General features: G+C 38.2%; 1 protein-coding gene across 1 annotated transcript in view; it reads left to right on the top strand.

The window, feature by feature from the left end:
- LOC129249172 (neural cell adhesion molecule 1) overlaps positions 1 to 21,149 on the top strand; it is a 203,246-nt gene that overhangs the window by 64,849 nt on the left and 117,248 nt on the right. Inside the window, exon 2 of the mRNA XM_054888838.1 lies at positions 14,647 to 14,773. Within this exon, the coding sequence (XP_054744813.1) occupies positions 14,647 to 14,773 (127 nt within the window). The remainder of the gene's footprint in view (positions 1 to 14,646; positions 14,774 to 21,149) is intronic.

The following is a 21,149-nucleotide window of genomic DNA, read 5'->3' as shown; positions in this document are numbered from 1 at the left end:
TACAACATCTAACAAAATAATCGAATGTGTTGATGTTTTAGGGAAGCATGAAATACCATACTTTGAAAATTACGAACTCACTTCCGGCAAATAAAAACTTTCTCAAGCAAAGCTGTTTCACCCATACACCTACACAGGCATACGAGTACATTCTTATACGAATGCTTGCATACATACATACATAAGTATACATTTGTGCTGCCTCTAACTTGTCGTTTATTTATTTGCTTGGGAAGGTGTTTGGGTTGAAAAGTTGCGGCCGACTGACAGTCGAATCGACATTGTGTGCTGGCATGGGCATAATAGCATTTTGCTCGTAATAGGCGCTGTGCTATTGTCTTCACTTTTCTTGTCGATGTGCGCAAATAAATGAGTAAAAACAAGTAATTCATTAGCACACGCAGAGGCAGGCGCACATTCATTTATGTATATGCATGTATTTACCTTGAGATGTATTTATGCATGTATAACTTGTATATTTACCTTTCAATGCGCGCATATACTTACCTATAACTACATACATAAAGCTGGCATATTGGATTGCCCTCTAATAAAGCAGACATTTCAAAGAGCCTACATCAACCACATTTCAACCCAAAGCTGTTGCGGTTTTAGCGGCAGCGCCCACAACAACACAAAAGTCTGCTACTTTCTTATCACCTTTTCTTCAACCTCCTTCCTTTCACTTCTGAGTGAGTCTGATTTCTTGGGCTTGATCGGTACCTTAAAGGAAGGAGCAGCTGATAGATGAGTTTTGTCGCCACATTGTTCGCAACCGTATTGTTGTTGTTATGCACGCATATTATAAATTCCTTTTCCTTTGTGTTTCATGGTTTGTTTCTGCGTTACTTTAGCCCATTTATTTAGCCTTAGCCATCGAGCTGTTTCTTTGTTGTTATGGCGTCAGTGCCTTATTTTTTGGGCGTTGAAGTACATTCGCTGAATATTTGAACAAAGTTCTGATTTAAGGTGCGTCACTAACGCAAACCGCCTCCAAAACGAAATACTATTCACACGCTGGTATTACAAACTTTCTTTTCATTCCTGAATACAAACGACAATCATCAGTCAGTCTGTAGTAGGCAAGAATAAAATGACTGTAATCCTAGTATAGGTATGTATGTATGTACATATGTAGAATAATATTTGCCTAAGTGTAGCTCTTATGTCCTGAAGTATGTTTACACTTGCCTTGTTACGACGCTAATGAGGCAATACTTGTATTCATACTATTTACTCACCTGCTTATTTGGATCTATTATATCCGACTTTGAGTAATTTTGTTTGCAGAATTAATGATTTTTGCTTTTACAAAACAAAGCAAACAAAAGCTAATAAACCGAACGAAAAAATTCTTGTTGATTATTTCACAAAGCGAATTTCATTTAATAGAAATCCTCAGCAGAGGAAGGAAACTGGTTAGGCTGTTAATTTAATTTGCAACTTAACCTTTCATGGTTTACTTAAATTAATTAATTCATATTTATTTACGTATTTATTAAGTAAAATGAACAAGAGTCTAGTTAAAGTAATTAAGTAAGAGTGCACGGCTGTTGCATGGGGTCGTACCAGATCAAGCTTATCAACATTATTGCGAAACGAGCACTAAGACGGAACCCGCTAGGATGCCGTCGGCCAGGTGCCCTTGCTAAGTCTTGACGAAGAAATGTCTATAGCGAACTGAATGACAATGAGTATTCATGGACTTCAATATGCAGCGAAGCAAACAACAGAGTTAGATTTAAGGGAGTTGTCGACGCCCCACGCTCCACTGGGAGAAGAGCAAAGCAGTAAATAAGTATGCAGGGAAGTAAAACTATTTAGCTCTAGCGTAGCTTGGTGACTCAAGTTAAATTCCGGAAAGGGACATTTCAGCTAATTTTTTAATCGAGAAAGTTATTCATTAGATTAGCCATCAAAAGAACCCGCAAGAAATGCAAATTTATGAAATTGGCGCTTTACGACCGAAGTTGGCAACGAAACTCGTAAGCCGGCGTAGGTTCACTAAAGTTCAATGAACGGAGAGCGAATTTAGTACCAACTTTTGGGTTTATCCTATACGACTCCAAATAAAACAGGCATAGTAAAGTATGCTCTTTACAAGTGTAGTATAGACCATATTCAGGGTGTATAACTCCGAAAGCGGCGAACTGTCGGAGGTTAGCCGACATTGGGTATGCTTTCGGAACAATTTGATTAATATACGTGAAGAGGCTGAGCTTTATATCATCAAATTATGCACCCAGGCCCTTAACTTAAGTAATATATTTGAGCGAAACTCACGATATATGACATCACTTATGGATTGGAGGGCAGGTGCTTTATCATGATGCAAAAGCATGTATTTCAGGGCACTTTTTTCGTATTGCTTCACGCAGACGGCTCGCAGCTTTAAGTTTATTCTTCTTATTTACCGAAAGACCTTATGGTAAGAACTGCTGATACACTTCACCATGGTAATTGAGGAAAACAGTGAGCAAAACCATGACATTTAATCGAAATTGGCGTGCTTTTTTGGTCTTGGCTCACCTGGACTCTCCCATTGGGCGAGCGTCGTCGTTCACGCCTTCTCGACCTTCTGTGAAAAGCTTGTACAACTTGTAAGCATATTTTTGACTCAGAGTACTCTCACCGTATGCCACTGTCAACATTTCTAGTAGTTTTGAGCACTTAATGCCATTTTTTTACTAAAATTTGATGCAACTTCTTTGATCCGTTTTTTCGAATTTGCTGATGAACTCGTTAGGGTGGGGTCGGCAGCAAACTTTCACAGTTCAGAACTATATTGTATGTAATATCAACTGGGTAGAAGCTGAATATAGGTAAATAGTTGGGAGAATATTCAAGGAATTACCCGTTTTCTAAAAGGCCAGTATTATTTAAACTGCCACTTCTCAAAAAGAATACATGCCCATAATACGGGAGTTCGTGTAAGATAGAAGTGTAGGATCCCAAGCATTCATTAAAATTAGCAAAAGAGTAGTTTAAAAAATAAAAAGTGAATGCTTTCGAATGGTCCTCTCAGTCTCCTGACTTAAACACAATTGCGCATCTTGGAGCAGAACTGAAAAAAGATAATCGGGCCTTTCAAAGCTATAAATAGGGAAGAAATGTGGAACCAAATTCAATAGTCTTGGTACTCTATTTCTCCGGATAAATGTGCAAAATTAGTAAATTCAATGCATCGAAGATGTGGGGAAGTCAGAAAACAAGCAGGAGGGGCTACGGAATCACTATCCATATGTAAGATTTTTTTTAAAACACACTTTTTTGCTGAAAAAAATTTTGTTTTTATTATATTTTTCCAGCGAAAGAAACCTTCCTCGATAAAATTGTATGATGTTGCAGAATGTTTGGAAAAAAAGCTTTTTATTGTTTAAATTTTTTTTTTTAATTGTTTGAATTTGTAAGGCACAAAATATCCGGAGTTTTCAGAAAAAAAAGAAAAAATTATCAAAAATTGCATGAACATATTAGAAAGGGGGATCAGATGGGTACTTCTGCCAATAGAGGGTTTTAACAGATCACGTGTGACTACTGTCAACCTAAATGGAGAATTTTTTTTTAGTATTCATTGACATTTCATCAAGGAAATACTTACTCCAACGCCTCAAGAACGTTTACAAATCGTAAATCGCTTTTATTTCTTCAAAGATGAGGCTGGCACCAATGTAAAAGGGAATGGCGTAGGCTATTGTGCCATGATAAACTACTTTTTGATACCGGAAATTTAAGTCCGTGATCACCACAACATTTGGTTCCAACAAGACGCTACAAGGCGGTACTTGCCATACAGCCCGTGAAACAATGGATTTTTTGCGTCTTCGTTTTGGGTGAAAAAATTATCTTTCGTCTCGGACCAGTAGATTAGCTACCGAGATCGTGTGATATCACACATTTGGACTTTTTTTTGTGGAATTATGTAAAGTCTAACTGCTTGGTGAATAAACCAGCTTGAATTGAGGCATTGGAAGCCAATATTTGAAAGGGATTATCTTTAAAAAATAAATGTCCTGAAAGGTTCTACACAAAATTAAGGGGTCATATACCTTGTGTTGGACTAAAAAATCGAAACATTTTTTTATTGCATATTCTGAAAGTACATCATCTTAAAAATATAAATTCAAAAAATTATAAAGATCGGAGTACTAGAACGAAAGTTACAGACCGTGGAAGCGCGCGAACTTTCTTGGAACGAGAAGTGCACCGAAAGCTTTAGACGCGATTATCTCGAAGTCATCATTATTTATCAAAAACTATTTGACCGATTTGCATAAATTTTTTTTTTAATTATTGAAGTTAGAACCTCGTGATTGTGAATGGTTCTCTTTTTATAAATATTGGGAGGTTGAATTAGTTTTAAAGGTTTTTTTTTCGAAGATTTGGGGCTTTATTGTGAAAAAACGGTACAAAATATTTTATTCGAAGTATTGGCCATCGCTAGCTACAACTTTCGCCCATCTTTCGGGCAATTTCCGGATGCCGTTTCTCCAAAATTCTGGCCGCTGCTTGGCTTTCCATGACTCAACCCATATTTTGGTAGCCTCGTACGAGGAGAACCGCTGGTCCGCCAAATCGAGACTCATATGCCGGAACAAATGATAGTCGGAGGGAGCTATGTCTGGACTATACGGCGGGTGGGGTAACACTTCCCAGCCAAGCGTTTCAAGGTATTTTTTGTCAGGTTGAGCAACATGCGGCCGAGCGTTGTCATGTTGCAAAATAACCTTATCGTGCCTTTTTACCGTTTCCGGCCGTTTTTCTTTCAATGCCCGGCTTAAACGCATCAATTGCAGTCGGTAACGATCCCCCGTGATTGTTTCGCCCGGTTGGAGCAGCTCAAAATATACGACGCCGACCTGATCCCACCAAATGCAGAGCATGATTTTCTTGCCGTGAATATTCTGCTTCGCCGTCGACGTTGATGCGTGGCCGGGCAAACCCCATGATTTTTTGCGTTTTGGGTTATCGTAGTGCATCCATTTTTCGTCGCCAGTCACCACCCGATGCAAAAAACCCTTCCGATTTTGTCGCTCGATCAGCAATTCGCACGTAAAAAATCGCCGTTCGACGTCGCGCAGCTTCAACTCGTTCGGGACCCAATGCCCATGCTTTTGGATCATTCCCATCGCTTTTAGACGCTTGCAAACGGTTGATTTATCAACGCCCAATGATTCAGCAAGCTCTTCTTGGGTTTGGCACGAGTCCTCGTTTACCAATTCCCCCAATTCCGCGTCCTCGAACTTTTTGGGCTGGCCAAGACGCTCCTTGTCTTCGGTGCGAAAATCACTTTTGAATCGTCGAAACCAGTACTCACATGTTGAAATCGACGGAGTATGGTCTGGGTAGGCCTCCTGCAGCAATTCACGGGCTTGGGCTGTATTTTTTTTTCAAATTGAAGCAGAAAAGCAAAGCTTCCCGCAAATTGCGTTTCGACGGCACGAAAGTAGACATACTCGGAGCACGAAAACACTGCGTTGTTTATACTTCAGCGAAATGACAGATACTGATAAACAAAGCCTAGGGATGAGGCTTTGTCATGAATATATATTCAGTATTGCCAACGCGATAAAGTGATAAATAGCGCCATCTGTGTGTCACCTTTAAAACTAATTGAACCTCCTAATATGTATTTGCATAGTTCGCTGGAATTAATTTTTTTTTTTTTAATTTTTCAACCCCTCAAAAATCGTTCTTTTTGGTGCAAAAAGGTTTTCATATCGAGAAATTTTTTTTTTTGGGTAAATAACCCGTTAAGATTCACTAAAAAGCTTTTTGCTACAATAATCATTTAATTTTTTTGATTTCTGTTGAGCTGCTCATGCGCTACCGCAAGCCTCTTTTAAAAAACGGCGTTTCGGGAGAGGGGTGATATCAACAATAAATAATAACAGTTTTTAAAATAAAAACACCAAAATGTATTCTTCGAGAGTTACCCTTCAGTATGATATATGCCTCATTTGAATAAAAGTTCTAAAATATATTAAAAAAAAATCATGACAATCGTCCATTTTTTCGGGATCACAAGATATATAACCCCTTATAAATATTGCCCAATCAATTTGAATTTTTGTTATTGTAGTTTATTTCAATTTAAAATCCGATTCCTCTAAACTGATCACCCTTTATTTGTTTCTGTTGTCAAAAATCTTCGTCTCTGCAACTGCTTTTTTTTAATTTGAAAAAAAAGAGAAAGTCACTGAGGGCTAGATTCGAACGGAAGGGTAGGTGGTGGATTTTGTAATTTTTTCAAGGCGCCTTCTCCACCCGACATTTGCAATACAATGTTCATTAAAAATCTCTCCAATTTGTCCTTTCCTGAAATTCGGCTGTATGCTGTAATTAAACTCTTCGATTGGTTAGTACTAACTTTTCGACTTTTTAGAAAATTTTCTTCGGCCTTTCACTGCTATCACTTCTCGGTGGTTGTTTTCACAGCTCTCTCTTCCTTGTTGAATAAGCCGAGCTAATAATTTCTTTACTATTGTATATGAAAGTGAAAGTAAAATTATACGGAAACCGCTGACCTTTGTTCAAAAATTTGTTTCGACGTATTTAACTTATTAATAGGAAATTTAATCACATCGCTGTGAATTTACAATTTCCGTGCAAATGGTGTTGTTGTGTGAGAAATAAGTCTTAATGAACAATATGAAAAAGAGGGTGTTATTTACACCAACAATGAATCACGCAATTACTATTATAAGTAGCTAGGAGATAATGAGTCTTAGCTATTTAGTCTTATTTAGACTGGAGTGCTAGTTGCCGCCCCATTTGTAGGTGCAAGAAATGAATTCTACGAATCCTCATTATTCCTATTTGTTGCATTGCATGTTAGTTTGATTTTTATATGAGTATGATTTGTGGAACACCACAAGACACATGCCACAAATAGGAGGAGGAGCTCGGCCAAACACCTAACATAAGTGTACGCGCCAAATATCATTTTTTAATGAATTGTATCGATTCGTATGAATTAAAATTGAGTTCGCAACCTAAAAAATTTTTAAATTTACGCGTGCTATTGAATACCTCCAAGTCAAGGCACGGCTTTAATACCAATTTCAGCAACATTTTCACTAATAAATTTATGTTCTTCATTTATAACTTCGAGTTGTGTGTCACTGGACCAAAACCCAAACTGAAATGTGTAATTTGTAGTGCCCACATAACCTCTTAAAGTTCCTAAAAGGTTTCTGACATTGTAACATACAAGGTTAAGCTTTATGACACCTATTTCAGGTACCTCTCTGAGTATTTTCGGTATTGGATTTAGCTCAATCACTCAAAATTACTTTGAGCAGTCAGCTTATTCAGTTAACTTATTTGTATCATAGACTCCTTTTGTATGTGACGCCTTTTTTCGGAAGAGAAGGAGATAAAATTGCGATGATGTCTACGCGCCCAAAAGATTTGCGCGGTAAACAAAATCACATGCAAGTTTTTGCGTCATATCTATACTAAGCACTTCACGCAAGCTACTGTCAAGCGTGAGATATAATCCATTTCAGCAGTTCTTATAGAAATATCGATTAGACCCTCCCGACCACCCATATAGAGGAAATAAAATTTAGGTGTTTTCTTTAATGAAGTGTGGCAATGTGCGCTTACAAAACTGTATGGCATAGATTTTTCCTCTGACTGTTACAAGCAATAATCTTAATATACTCTCCACTTGATGCCCTGAGCAGCTGGTACTGTTAGAGAAATATACGAGAGTGAAAGAGTTATCTCAATAGAAACGATCTGTATCAGGAGGCATCGTCTTGGACATCGTCATGAAGAAAGCCACAAGATCGGGTAGTGCGATTTCCTGTGGCCTGCAAGGACGGCTTGCTAACCTAGACTACGCGTACGATATTTGCCTACTAGCACATACTTTTTCCAACATGGCAATGCAACTCCAATCAGTACAGGAAGTCGCCGCTAAAGCTGAGCTGGCTTTCAACATCTCCAAAACCGAAGTGATGTGCACTAACACTTAAAAAAGCGTCCATGGTACTCAGCTGGAGTAAGTGCAATCTTTTTGCTATCTATGCAGTATCATCTCGGTGTCAGGTGGCTCGAACGAAGCCATCAAAAACCGCACGTGGAAAGCTCTAGCAACCTTTGGCTCCCTACGTTCAATTTGGAAGCATCATACATTTCTCAATGCGCAATGCTGACAGGATCTTTAATTCTAATGTCAAATCGTCTTCCCTCTATGTTTGTGAAGCGCTGATATAAACGCACTGCAAGTTTTCACTAAACGATGCCTTCACAAAATCCAAAAAATCATCTGGCCAAACATAATCGCAAATGTTGATCTGTGTAGAACAACTCAGCAAACCCCAATACTCCTTGAGATTATCAGAAGAAAATAGGACTGGAATGGCCACGTCTGTGGCGACAGTGCGATGACCTAAAAAGAGAGATTTATTGAGTGGAATCCCCGAGGCAAGCGTAGACGAGGAAGAACATCTAATACTTGGATACGATTGTTCAACCTTGAATGAAGGAAAGAGACTGGCGCAGAACAGATGGGAATGGAAGGATTTTGTTGTGCCCCTTTGTTTCACGGGGGAACGAGTCACGGGGCATTAATTGAGTTAAATACTTAAATATATATAATATAACTGTCACGTACATCTTTTGTTAAGCGTTTGCTTCTACTCCAATTCGTGGTATGTGTCTTGTTGTTGTTTCATAAATATGCCGCTTCCGAACGGCAGATAGGTTTTTATGAGAAGATTTTTCATAGCAGAAATACACTTCAAGGTTTGCCATTGCCTATCGAAGGGTGACCGCTACTAGAAAATACTTTTTCTATCATTTGTCTATGGCGTCCGTCAACTGAGTTACTGCGTTTGATTTTTTTAATATAGGAGTCTGAGTTACCGATTCACCGATGGCAGTCAACTCTATTGCTCATCTCTTAGTCGAGTTGCCCAACTTGATGAGACACCTCATTGGCAATTATTATCACACACTTCCGCGGGCGGGAGCTTCAACCACAATCCCTCACATTCCTGAAGGTTGCATATTCAAATTAAAGTCTGCTTTACTCCAAATGTTTGATTTCTTAAAAATTGATATATCCGTCCTTAGTTACTTGACATTCATTCTCTCTTAATCACATAGAACTCAAATATGCGTCTATAAATTAAAATTTTCTTGATTTCATTTTACGAAATTTGCCCACCTTACGGAAAATGAAAACCAGTCAGCTACATTAACGATAATTACCAAAATTGTCACAAGATTAAGTTAAACAGTTTTATTAACCCTTATATGACTAGCGAACTAACGTTAATGTAGCCACATATTTTTGTAGGAGCATAAATAATTACGCATGCCCACATACGCGCATAATATAAAAAATATTCACCACATAATTAAACCTATGCGTTGCAATGCCATTGCCAATGCCAGTGAGGGCCAGCTACATCCCAGAATATGTATGTAAGACCCTGCGCGAAATTTCATTCCTTTCAATTTGTCCACTTGTATAGAGTTTGTAATTTTTACTTATGTTTCACTGGTTTATTATAAAATTATGAAAGAAACTGATACTGGATTTGGTGAAATTTTCCTCTTTATTCGCAAATTCTTCATGCAGAATGTAAGCGATCACAGTAAGAAATTGTTCATTAACTCTAGGTTAGGTTGGTATAGTTGCCCAAGGAATGAGCACACTTCGACGAAGAGTAATGAATTCGTCCTTTGTGATACCGTTATGAAGGAGGTGAGGTGAAAGAGAAAGACCGATGGGATACAGAGAGAGGGCGGGGATTCATCAGATTTTTAATGTCAGCGCCAGCTATATCAGCAGGCGCAGCAAAGAAGTAAGAGCTAAGATGCCTGGATCTGAGTCCCGCCAGAGCAGGGCAGCTAAAGAGAAGGTGCTGAGATGATTCCACACATCTAGCGCAAAAAGGACTAGAAGTAATTCTAAGTCTCACAGCATGCATTCCTCGCGCAAAGTGACCTGTGAGAAAACCCACGAAATTCGAGAGCTGATATTTTGTCAACCTCAGAAGCTCGCCCGAGCGCCCCCGGTACACACGTGGCCAGAAATATTTTGCGACCTTACAAGTTTGTGTACTTGCCCAACGCTCGCTGAGTTGGCGCAGTGCCCATCTTTCCAAGAGCAGACCGCAGGTAGTCAGTGGGATCCCAATTCTCTCCCTTCGCGGAGAAATCGCTTCACATGTCCATTGTATGGCCAGCTCATCCGCCTCACAGTTTCCCGCAATATCGATGTGACCAGGAACCCAGATGCGGATTATGTCAAAGAATTTAGACACAGTCGAAAGTGAGGTCAAGCATTCCTTGACCAGTTTCGAATGCACCGTCACTGACCCAAGGGCCCTTATTGCCGCTTGGCTGTCGGAGTAAATAACTCATCAACTCTAATACAAACATGATAAAAAATTCTTTCTTCTTTTTTACATTTACCAAACCTACAAAATATTAGATTTAAGATTAAAGTAATTACCTCTGCTTTGTGCTGCTTCAACTAACTTTTCGATAGTCCTTAACCCTGTCCACTCTCTTATGTTACGTAGTCAAGCCGTTTGCTTCCTTCCAATTCCACGTTTGCCTTCGATTTTACCTTGCAAAATCAGTTGCATCGACTCATACTTAGATTGCGCACAATATGACCAAAATATGCGGTTTTTCGGCGCTTTATCGTTAATAACGATCTCTATCCTTTCTAAGTTTCGTTATGACTTCTTTGTAACGAACTTTGTCCTTCCACGATATTTTTATCATCCGCCGATAGCGCCATATCTCAAAAGCTTGTAATTAATTCAGATTCTTACCTGTCCATGCTACGAAGCCGTACAACAAAACAGACCAAACATAACATTTAAGATACCGCAGCAGACGTAATTTTATGTTCAAACTTTTATTGGAAAAAAAGGCAGGAGGAAGCTTCCCTCGCTGCTTCAATCCGACAGCAAATTTCTCTGTCATTTGTCCATGTTTCGCTAAGCCAACATCCTAGGCACTTAAATCGCGTTACTCTTTGGATGGTATAGAGAAATGTTTTGTGATTTGTTGAAAGTTTTTTGACAGAGCCATGAATTTCCCTTTTTTGAGTGTTAAGACTATGGCCGTATTGCGGGCTTTTTTCGTTGACTTCTTTAACGAGATATTGCAGATCATATATTTTGTCAACCAATATTGTGCTGTCATGGGCAAATCGTATATTATTTATTACAATATTTTGCCATTGACTTTTATCCCTAAGTTAATTGATGCCAAAATTTCTTCAAATATATATTTCGAGAATAATCTGCAATGCAAGAGCATTGGTGATAAAACACATCCTTGGCGAAATCGGAAATACAGACATATATATTACATAATACGATAGAGAAGTATGATTATGGTATAAGCCAAGGAATATTTTGGTTTTCTTCAACTAGTGAAATTCTAGTCTACACATCTTCTTCTTTTTCTTGATTGACGGGATCACTGCTGAAGAAAGAGCACCAGTCATTTCTTTCACGTACTAATCGGCGACGGTTGGACACACGAAGTGAAGCCAAGTCTTTATCTACCTGATCTGTCAAACGCAAAAGAGGATGTCTGATTTCTCTGTTGCCACCAGCTGGTACCGCAGTGAATGATGAGGGCCTTGTAGAGTGTTAGTTTTGTTCATCGAGACAGGACTTTACTACTATTATTATCTACTTAGTCCTAGGTAGCACTTGTTGGCAAGTGAGATTCTACTTTGAATTTAAAGCCCGAAATTATTAGCGGTGTTAATACTGGTTCCTAAATAAACGAAGTCTCTTACTGCTTCAAAGTCATAACTGCCAACAGTGACGTGGGTGGCCATACGTGAGTGCGCCGACAGTTTATTTGATGAAAGGTGGTACTTCGTATTTCCTACTCATAGAATAGTTAGATACATCACAATGCCACTAGTTGCGAACTAGAAACTAGTAATAATGTTTGTTACAATATATTTCGAACTTTACGTGTGGGATGCTGCCACACATGCATACAAGCTTACGCTATACTAGTCACATCATCATCAGTTTGGGGACACGAAGGGGGCTTACTTGACGTATGCTTATTATTCATTTTATACTCATTAGTGTCATAAACAACGGCGTCAGCGGGAAAATATGGCAAGGCTAGCAGGGCAGGGCGATGGCAAGCTGACAGAATAAGCAGCCAGGCAACCAAGCAGCTGTAGCCTTGTAACAAATACGAAGCCAAACGGGTATGTGTGTATGTGTTTGCGTGTGCCTGTGCTTAAACTAAAGAAAGTTAATGAGGCATGCGCCATTAAGTATACGCGACAAGCGGGTTTGCTTGCATACATACACACCAACATATAGCCATAAATATGTATGTGTGCACATATGGTGCAATATGCAATCATACTTGTGCAGGTATATGTATAAGAATATGTGTAAGTAGGTATATAAATAATTGCGAATATTGAGAGTTGTACAATTTGCCATATTTTTTTACTTTTTTTGTTTGGCATAATGATGTGATGCAAATTTCCTGTGCAATCTCTGAATTGGAAAATGGGAAATGTGTTTAGCTCAAGAAAAATAAAGTATAATAATAGCTCTTTAATAATCAGTCAAGTTTTACAACAATGCGTTGTAGTGCCTCGTGTAGGGATAATACGTCGTTTGAAAAGTCCGTGCAATGTCAGAGAGATGGCACTACTTTTTAGTTAGTAGCATCACTTGGAAGAGCACATACCAAGTTTCAACCAGATCGGCATATTTTTTGTGCTTGGCATTCGTTTGAATCGAGCAAGTCGAGTGATTTTCAAAAAAGTCCTTTTCCATCATGACAATGCACCAGCTGATGCCTCAACAGTTGTGGTTGTAAATTTAGTAGAGATGGATTGGTAGTTTGATGGAAAGCTCTAGGGAGAGACTACAATATCAAATCAAATTGTGGTGTTGTACCAGACTTAAAATTGAAAAAAAAATGTACGTCTTCTTAATGCCCTCAGTATCTTTCAGGCGGTAGTACTAGCAATAGGGGCTACTAATCGCAGATTTCTCTTTTTTTTCGGATAGTCAAGCTGCAATCCAGGTACTAGACTCAGCTAAAACAACCTCTAAACTGGTGGAACAAAGCAGAAATAGCTTTACCACCTTGAGCAAAAACCATAAAGTTACCTTAATCTGGGTCCCGGGTTATTGGTACATTGAAGGAAACGAAAAAGCGGCCAAACTGGCAAAAGGGGGATCTGCCATGAATAATGCTCCAGCAGAATCGATATTCAGACCATTAGGTGCAGTCAAGAACGCAATTTCCCTAAATTATCTCCGAATCGCGGGTTATAGATGGAGAGGCCAGACGAAGTGCAAAATTAGTAGAACGTCATGGCCCACCTGCAACCTGAGAAAGTCATCAACATTGGTAAACATGAAACGACGGGACGCCTGGAGACTCGCGGCAGTGATAACTGGCTTTTGGTCTATCGGTGAACAAGCAGTTAAAATGGGTATCCATAACAAAACACGCTATCATAGTTGTAAACAAACAGTAAAAAAGAAACAATGGACCATTTCCTCTATGCCATATGGAAGGACAGAATGGAGTCTCGAGCAACTGTCGCGATTGGATTTCAATAACCTAATAAGGTTCATAAACAGCATATAGTCAAGTTGGTATAGAGTATATGGCAACAAAATGGTGCGCAAGCGCTAGTTTTATTCTGGAAAAATCACCACTTCAACCAACCAACCAGAGTACATAATTCCCTCTAACCAACTGAAATCACTTTCTTAAAACTTCAAATTTTAATTGAAATAAATATGATACATAAATTTATTGCTACCATTCATCCGACATATCACCAAGTTGTACACACTTAATATAAATTTTTTCTAAAACAGCCGAATAAGTATAAATCTCGAGCAGAAGGCCTTAGTAGCCAGCACTCTTGCTGAATTTTAGTGTATTGGCTATTTAGAATTGGGTTTTTTATATTTGCAATAGTGTTGGTGCCTTCGTTTTTGTGATAAATAAATGATAAATGATAAAATTGTATCTACTGTATTAACTGTTATTAACTGTCAATTACTGCTAATTAATCTTCCTCTAGCATTACGTTTTCATTTTCCTTTCTATTCCTTCAATACCGCTGTCAATTTTTAGATTTATAAATATCAAACTTTCTCATATACAATTTACAATTATGATGTTTTTGTTATACGTGATACGTTTTCGAAACTGACTTTCTTCTACCTTCTCTTTCTTTTCATGCACAACAACAAAACCCATCATGGAATATCGTTCTCTACTTATGCGCAATGATTAACTACAAAATGGACGTTTGAAATTTGCTACCAAACGAAAATAATCAACAACTACAATAAATGCTATTGTCAACTTTCTTAAAACGCGCTCTGACCGCTGCTTTTGCTATCTACGCTTCCACATCTTCCATTTCTTACTTCTCCACCTAATACACATACCGCCAAACACACTCACCTTGTCGTATACGCGATTTTCTTGTAATGGCTCTCCCTCTCACATGCTTGGATGTGCTTTTGTCTGCATTTGATTGACATTTCATGGCAACCATTACCGTTTTGTATTGCTGCGTGACATGAACGAAAATAATAACAAATAAACAAACATTTACAATGAATACAACAACAATGATTACAGTGAAAACAAAGGACATCGATGCCGTGGAAGGCAAATCCGTCTCACTGCCCTGTCCGATTAGTGCGCCGTTGAGTGACGTTTATATGGTCCTATGGTTTCGCGATAATGCTGGTATACCTTTATACAGGTAAGTCTAAATAGAAAAGTTTCTGCTTTGATTTTAAGACAATAAACCACTGGTATTTTATTGGGAAAAGGCGTGAAAAGTTTATCAGCACTGACACGCTGACACACGACGCTAATAATAACTTTAATTTCATATTCAAAAAGAAAGTTTAATAATTGTCAAGAAAGTGAGAACCTCACACGACGCTAATGGCACATCAAATGTTGTTATTTTTATTGTTATAGTACAACTTGTTGTATTGTATTTTGTTGTTATAATCGTAAGGCAGCGTGTTGTTGCCACTAATTTTATTTATTATAACATTTCTTTACCCGCCAACATGATTTATTGCATGAATTATGTACATCGAACCAAAAGCCCCTTCCTCCATAAGTCAACTTTTCTGAGTGCCTACATGTAGTGACATCCATGCATAACGCGCTTACATATGTGCGATACACATACATACCCTTGCATATACACATACATACACACGTATATTTCATATAAACATTTGCACATAAATGTTTGTACACTTGTGCCAGCCTACATGAGTTATTCACACACGCAATACGTGTTTCGGTGCTGTGCCGCAACACTCTGCATGTGGCATGCCACAAATTTTGTCGTATTTTTTCTGCGTCAACTAAGTTGAAATCAAGAAAATATTTATTATATCGCCACATTGCTGCGGAAGATGCAAAGGAAATTGCACTTCGCCAGTTGGATATGAGTGGCAACGCAGTTAGTGCGCGGCGCAGGGTACAGCGAGTTAAGCGTTGCAACATTTGAAGTGCAGCGGCACTCAGCCACGTCTGCATGCATGAATAGGGCGATGAAGTACATCGAGAGAAATACTTACCATATTTCACGTAATGACTTTCTTTCAAAAACTTTATTTTAGATCCATAATTACTTTTACTGTCAAAAATTCTGAGAAAAATTTACTTCCACAACTTTTATTAGGAATTACCTATTTACAGGGTGCGTACAGTATTTGAGGACAACTTGAGAGTAAAACTAATTAGCTTTCTTGAACAAAAGTTAATGAAACTTCACCAAGTTTTTAACCAATATTAATTTGCTGTGTTATATATCAATAAAATTATGGAATAAAATTTCCACCAGCTGCAATAAACGCCTCGGTTCGGGGCCAGTAACGATTATATGAGCGACTCAAATGCTTCTCATTCATAGTGGGGGAGAGAAGAAATGGTGTCATAAGCGATGTACAGTCGCAAAGCGCGTAGAAATCATGAAATTATACATCGAAAGTAATTCTTTGAATTTGTTAAGGGGGGAGCCTGGTTTATGAGGTCTAAAAATTTCATCTCTTTGCGATTTTTTTTTTTAAGGAAAAAATTAATTTAGCACTGCAAAGTTTTTTCTATCTTTTAATGAACATTTAAAAAGTATACAAAATTTTTGTACTGGTTAAAATAAGTTGAAAAAAATGTTTAACATAAAAATTAGTAGAGCGCTGCAACGCTGGAGCTTCCAACTGGCGTACAAGATACAGCTCGTAATTATTATCTAAAGCAAAAAATTCAAATGGATTTCTAATTATCATGATTTTTTATTCTAGATGAACTAAGAAAACTGAGAGAAATTCCAAAGTTTCAACTTTTTGGAGGTTTTAAAGAAAAAATGACTTTCTATAAAAAAAAATTCACTTCAACTTGGTATAAAAATCTTGAAAATTTTTTTTATCTATTTTGTTAGTTCAAATAGAAGAGAATTTAATACTGAAGGGAACAAGCTATGATTCATTTCAGAAGGTTCATTAGTGTTTTTTCATTCATGTACGCCAATTCCAAGAAATCATAAAAATAAAAAGTCGAGAAAAGAAGATAAAGTTTGTACTATAGCTGTCCGGTCACAGCGTAACTACCTACCTTTGGCTTTGTATCTACGGAAATATTGAGAATTAGGCTCTTTAACTTTGTGTGAATATTCTGAAATATATTAGGAATCGCCTAAAACGAAAAAAAAAAATTGATTTTCTTGACCTTATAAACCTGGCTCCCCCCTTAACTCCATTTTGCCTTCCGCCGAAAATACGGCAATAATCAATCGGGTTCTTTGAATACCATAAAGTCACTCGTGTAGAAATTCGTGACTTGCGGGAATGTTTCAACAGTACCAACGTCAGCGAATGCGTGTATCGCGGAGTTGACAGCTCATAAAGGCTATCTCTTAGGATCTCCTACCATCTCTTTGCCATGATTGATCAGTGCAATATCCCGAGTTATGAACAAATACTTAAATTTGTTCCCCCGTAAAGTGCAATTGGTCGTCGAAAGTTGACTGCCTTTGAATAAGCCATGAACAATATTTTTGGAATCGACTCATCATTGGTTATGAGGCTTATTTCTCTTTCAGGGGAGATGTTAATAAACTAAATTGTCATTTCTGGGGCACTGAAAATGCGCGAATCGTGCATGAATAATGTCAGCAGGTTGCGCTACGAATATTTTCGGGTCATTATTTTTCGAAGATGACAAAGGTCGTACTGTAATTGTCAACGGTGACCGATATTGGTTCATGATCAACGAATTGTCATAGCCATCGATTGAAGAAACCCAGTTGAGGGACTACTGTTAATCTCTATAGGCCAATATTTGAACCGAAATCGACACCTTAACCACAGAAATTCTTCAAGACGTTATGAAAAATGTAGTAAAAATAGCCTATATGTGCATTACTGGGAGTTCTGAGCATCCGCTCGATATTTTTACGCTCATTGGCCCTATATATCAAATAAAATTTTAGCCGGAGCAGCCGAAATAAGTATATTTTTCACTAAATTATTCATAGTTGACTCGTTTGAAGTGTGAGCAACGCCGTAGTCGAATGGTAATAAAGTGCCAGGGTTCATATCTCTGGACATGATTCAAATAATCCAAAAAGTTTTTTTTTAATAGTGATCGCTCCTCGGCAGGCAATGGTAAGTCTTCGAGTGTACTTCTGCCATGAAAAAAGTCCTCTTAAAAACCATCTGTAGCATAACATTTTTCTTCGGCGGCATTGATTTTCTCTCATGGTAAAATTTATAAATATTAGCAAAAAAGTACTTTGAAATTGACTTCGATTCAATTTTGTATATGTCAGACAATTCAACAATTCAAAAGCTATTTACATATATGGGCCGCAAATAGCTTCTGAATTGTTATTTGAGCATGAAGGAGCTGAGAAAACTGATTTCACGATAGTTGGCGCACATTACAGCATCTCTGCGTAATTTGTAAACCCAACAGTGCACTTCTAAAGTCTAGTACTCAGTTAGCCACTGCTTCATCGTATCTCTTTTTCAATAGCTTAAATGACATCTCATTAGCACCCTCATTAGCATCTCATTGTTGTAATTGGATACCGATTTTGTACTCCAAGAGTATTTGCTTAAGTTTCTCATCCTCCCGGTGGCTTTTGTATTTTCCATCATTTAGCAGAGTGACATAGTTCGACATCGCGGAATATTTTTATAATGCTTTCTCCGTCGAATACCCACAGATATCGGGCTCGTTTTTATTTCGGAGAGCACAAATTTAGCCCGTTTTTCTATATTCCTCCAATAGCTTTTGTTGTGGCTGATCTCCGTTTAATCTGGAAGGTGTTGTTGAGGCATTCTTTATCGCACAAGTTATTTTTATTTACCAGGTTTAAAAATAGCCAATTACTTCACAGGGATTAGAGTTTGACAAAGCTGAGCTCTAGTTATATTTTGGTTTACCAGCTTCGATCAATTAAAGTATATCAGTATCTAAAGGGTGATCAGTTTAGAGGCATCGGATTTTAAATTGAAATTGAAACAAAAATTAAAACTTATTGTCATTATTTTTGGGTAGAACCATTCATGAAATTTATTTTTAAAAGAGAATCCCTTTCAAATGTTGGACGCAGCGCCGTAATTCGACCATTCGTAAACACAAATTTTGAATGACACACTGAAGAACTTTACATACCCTCACAAATAAAAGCCCAAAGGGGTGATATTACATGATCTTGGTGGCCAATCCACTGGTCCGAGATGCGAGACAAACTGCTCACCGAAACGAAAACGCAGTAAATCTATTGTTTCACGTGCTATTTGGCAAGTATCGCCTTATGGCGCCTTGTTGGAACCAAATATTGTGGAGTTCGCGGCCTTCAATTTCCAGCATCATAAATCCTATCAGAGTTCATCATGGCGCGATAGCGTTCGCCAATCGCTGTTACATTGCCATCATCCAAGGTCTTTGAAAAAATATGGCCCGATGATTTCTCCAGCCCATAGGGTACACCAAACGGTTATTTTCAATGAATGTAATGGTTGCTCTTGAATAGCTTCGGGTTGCACTTCAGCCCAAATATGGCAATTTCGCTTAGTGATGTAGCCATTAACTCAAAAATAGGCCTCGTCGCTGAATAAAATTCGGGTCCCCATATGCGAATTTTCGACGAGTTTTGACTGAAATTATGGTGCTTAAGAAGATCAGTCGGCTTCAAATCTTGGCCGGCTACCCAAATAGTGCCATAAAATAGGACAAGTTGTTGAGATCGGCGCCGAATCGATTCTTCGGGGTCTTCGACAAAACTCTCATTCTTTTAACTTCATGCTGTAAGTGGTTTAATCGGTCGAGTATCATCCGATTGTATACAAATGTCGCTGTTGGTCGTCATCCTCTAATCCAAGCCTGTTCTTCCTTTTTTCCACCTGTCTGGCTCCTCCCCCTCTCCATTTACCCTCCCCTCCCCCTGTATGGTATCACAACGGACAAATTTTAATTTTAATTGTCTAAGTGGGCCCCTCGCAAGGGTAACCATTTAACCTAACCTAATCTATGTGGCTACCATTGGGAATTCACAGAGAGAAAGTCGGTTCGAATCTCGGTGAAACACCAAAATTAAGAAAAACATTTTTCGAATAGCGGTCACCCCTCGGCAGGCAATGGCAAACCTCCGAGTGTATTTCTGCCATGAAAAAGCTCCTCATAAAAATGTCTGACGTTCGAAATGGGCTCCCTCCATTTGTGGAACATCATCAAAACGCACGCCACAAATAGGAGGAGAAGCTGAGTCAAACACTCAAAAAAGGATGTACGTTCCAATTATAAATAAAATAAATAAACCTAAGCTGGGAAAGAGTACAATTTATCGCAACATTATACCTTCTACTCAAATATGAACGAGACGTTATCAATAAAACGGTCCGCGGATGACATATGGCAAAAATAAATTTTTTCTTTTTTGGTAGGACTGCTATAAGCTTACATGGCAAATTTCAGCGTGATATGTCACATAGTTTGTTTTCTGTGCTATTGTAAACAAGTCAAGCTCGAGTGTGTTCTTCGAATTCTCTTTTATGACTTCAAAACGTCTCAAAATGTTTTCCACGGAGCGGCGACTTCAGCTTGGGAAACAGGAAAAAGTCACATGGAGCCATATCAGGTGAATACGGTGCTTGCGGAACGATAGTGCTATAGTGATTAGGAAGTGGAGCCGAAGCGCTTACGAGGTTTGTTCAAAAAATAAGGCGAGGTTTCAAATTTGACTGGCTACGTACATTCGACTTTCGATTTTTAATTTTTTTATGTTGGTACACTCGTCTCGAAGGTATATTCACGGTTTTAGCAATATGTCATGCTTAGTTTCTTCGTGAGAGGCATAAATAAGACAAGTGTTTTGCGTGTTCGGCGGTTTTCTGCTATCGAAAAAAAAAATTGATAAAATGTTGTGTTAAAAATGGAATTAAGTGCTCAAAAACACTTGAAATGCATACGGTAAGAGTAGTCTGAGTCAAAAAAATATTTACAAGTGGTACCAGATTTTCACCGAAGGGCGAGAAGATGTGAATGACGACGCTCGCTCTGGACGCCCCAGCACATCAACAACCGATGAAAATGCTGAGAAAGTGAAGAAAATTGTTATAGAGAATCCTCGAATCATAATTACAGAAGTTTCTGAGGATGTCGGCATATCGGTTGGTTCAATCCATACAATCTTTTCGGAAGTTTTGGGCATGAAGCTTGTGGCAGCGAAGTTGAAACCTTCTTTTTTTGAATACACCTCGTATTCACCTTTGTCAATGAAATTTATACAATACAACAACAACAAAATTAAAATGTACAGGTTGAAACCTTCTTTTTTTGAATACACCTCGTATTCACCTTTGTCAATGAAATTTATACAATACAACAACAACAAAATTAAAATGTACAGACTTTTATGGAGTTGCTTAGTGGTCTTTTTCGTGTGCTGCCACGTATTCCCTACCATTTAATAAATATTAAAATTAATAAAAAATAAACACCAAATTGAGTCATGTGGTTGTTTCGCAATATTCCCATTAAAAGGAAGACGAGCAAATGGGTTCATTGCCTGTTTAGAAATTGATTTCTGTGGTAAACGGCTTTTCGAA

Source organism: Anastrepha obliqua, chromosome 5, assembly GCF_027943255.1.
Source record: "Anastrepha obliqua isolate idAnaObli1 chromosome 5, idAnaObli1_1.0, whole genome shotgun sequence".
Lineage (NCBI taxonomy): Eukaryota > Metazoa > Arthropoda > Insecta > Diptera > Tephritidae > Anastrepha > Anastrepha obliqua.
This window is presented reverse-complemented; position numbering and strand designations above follow the sequence as displayed.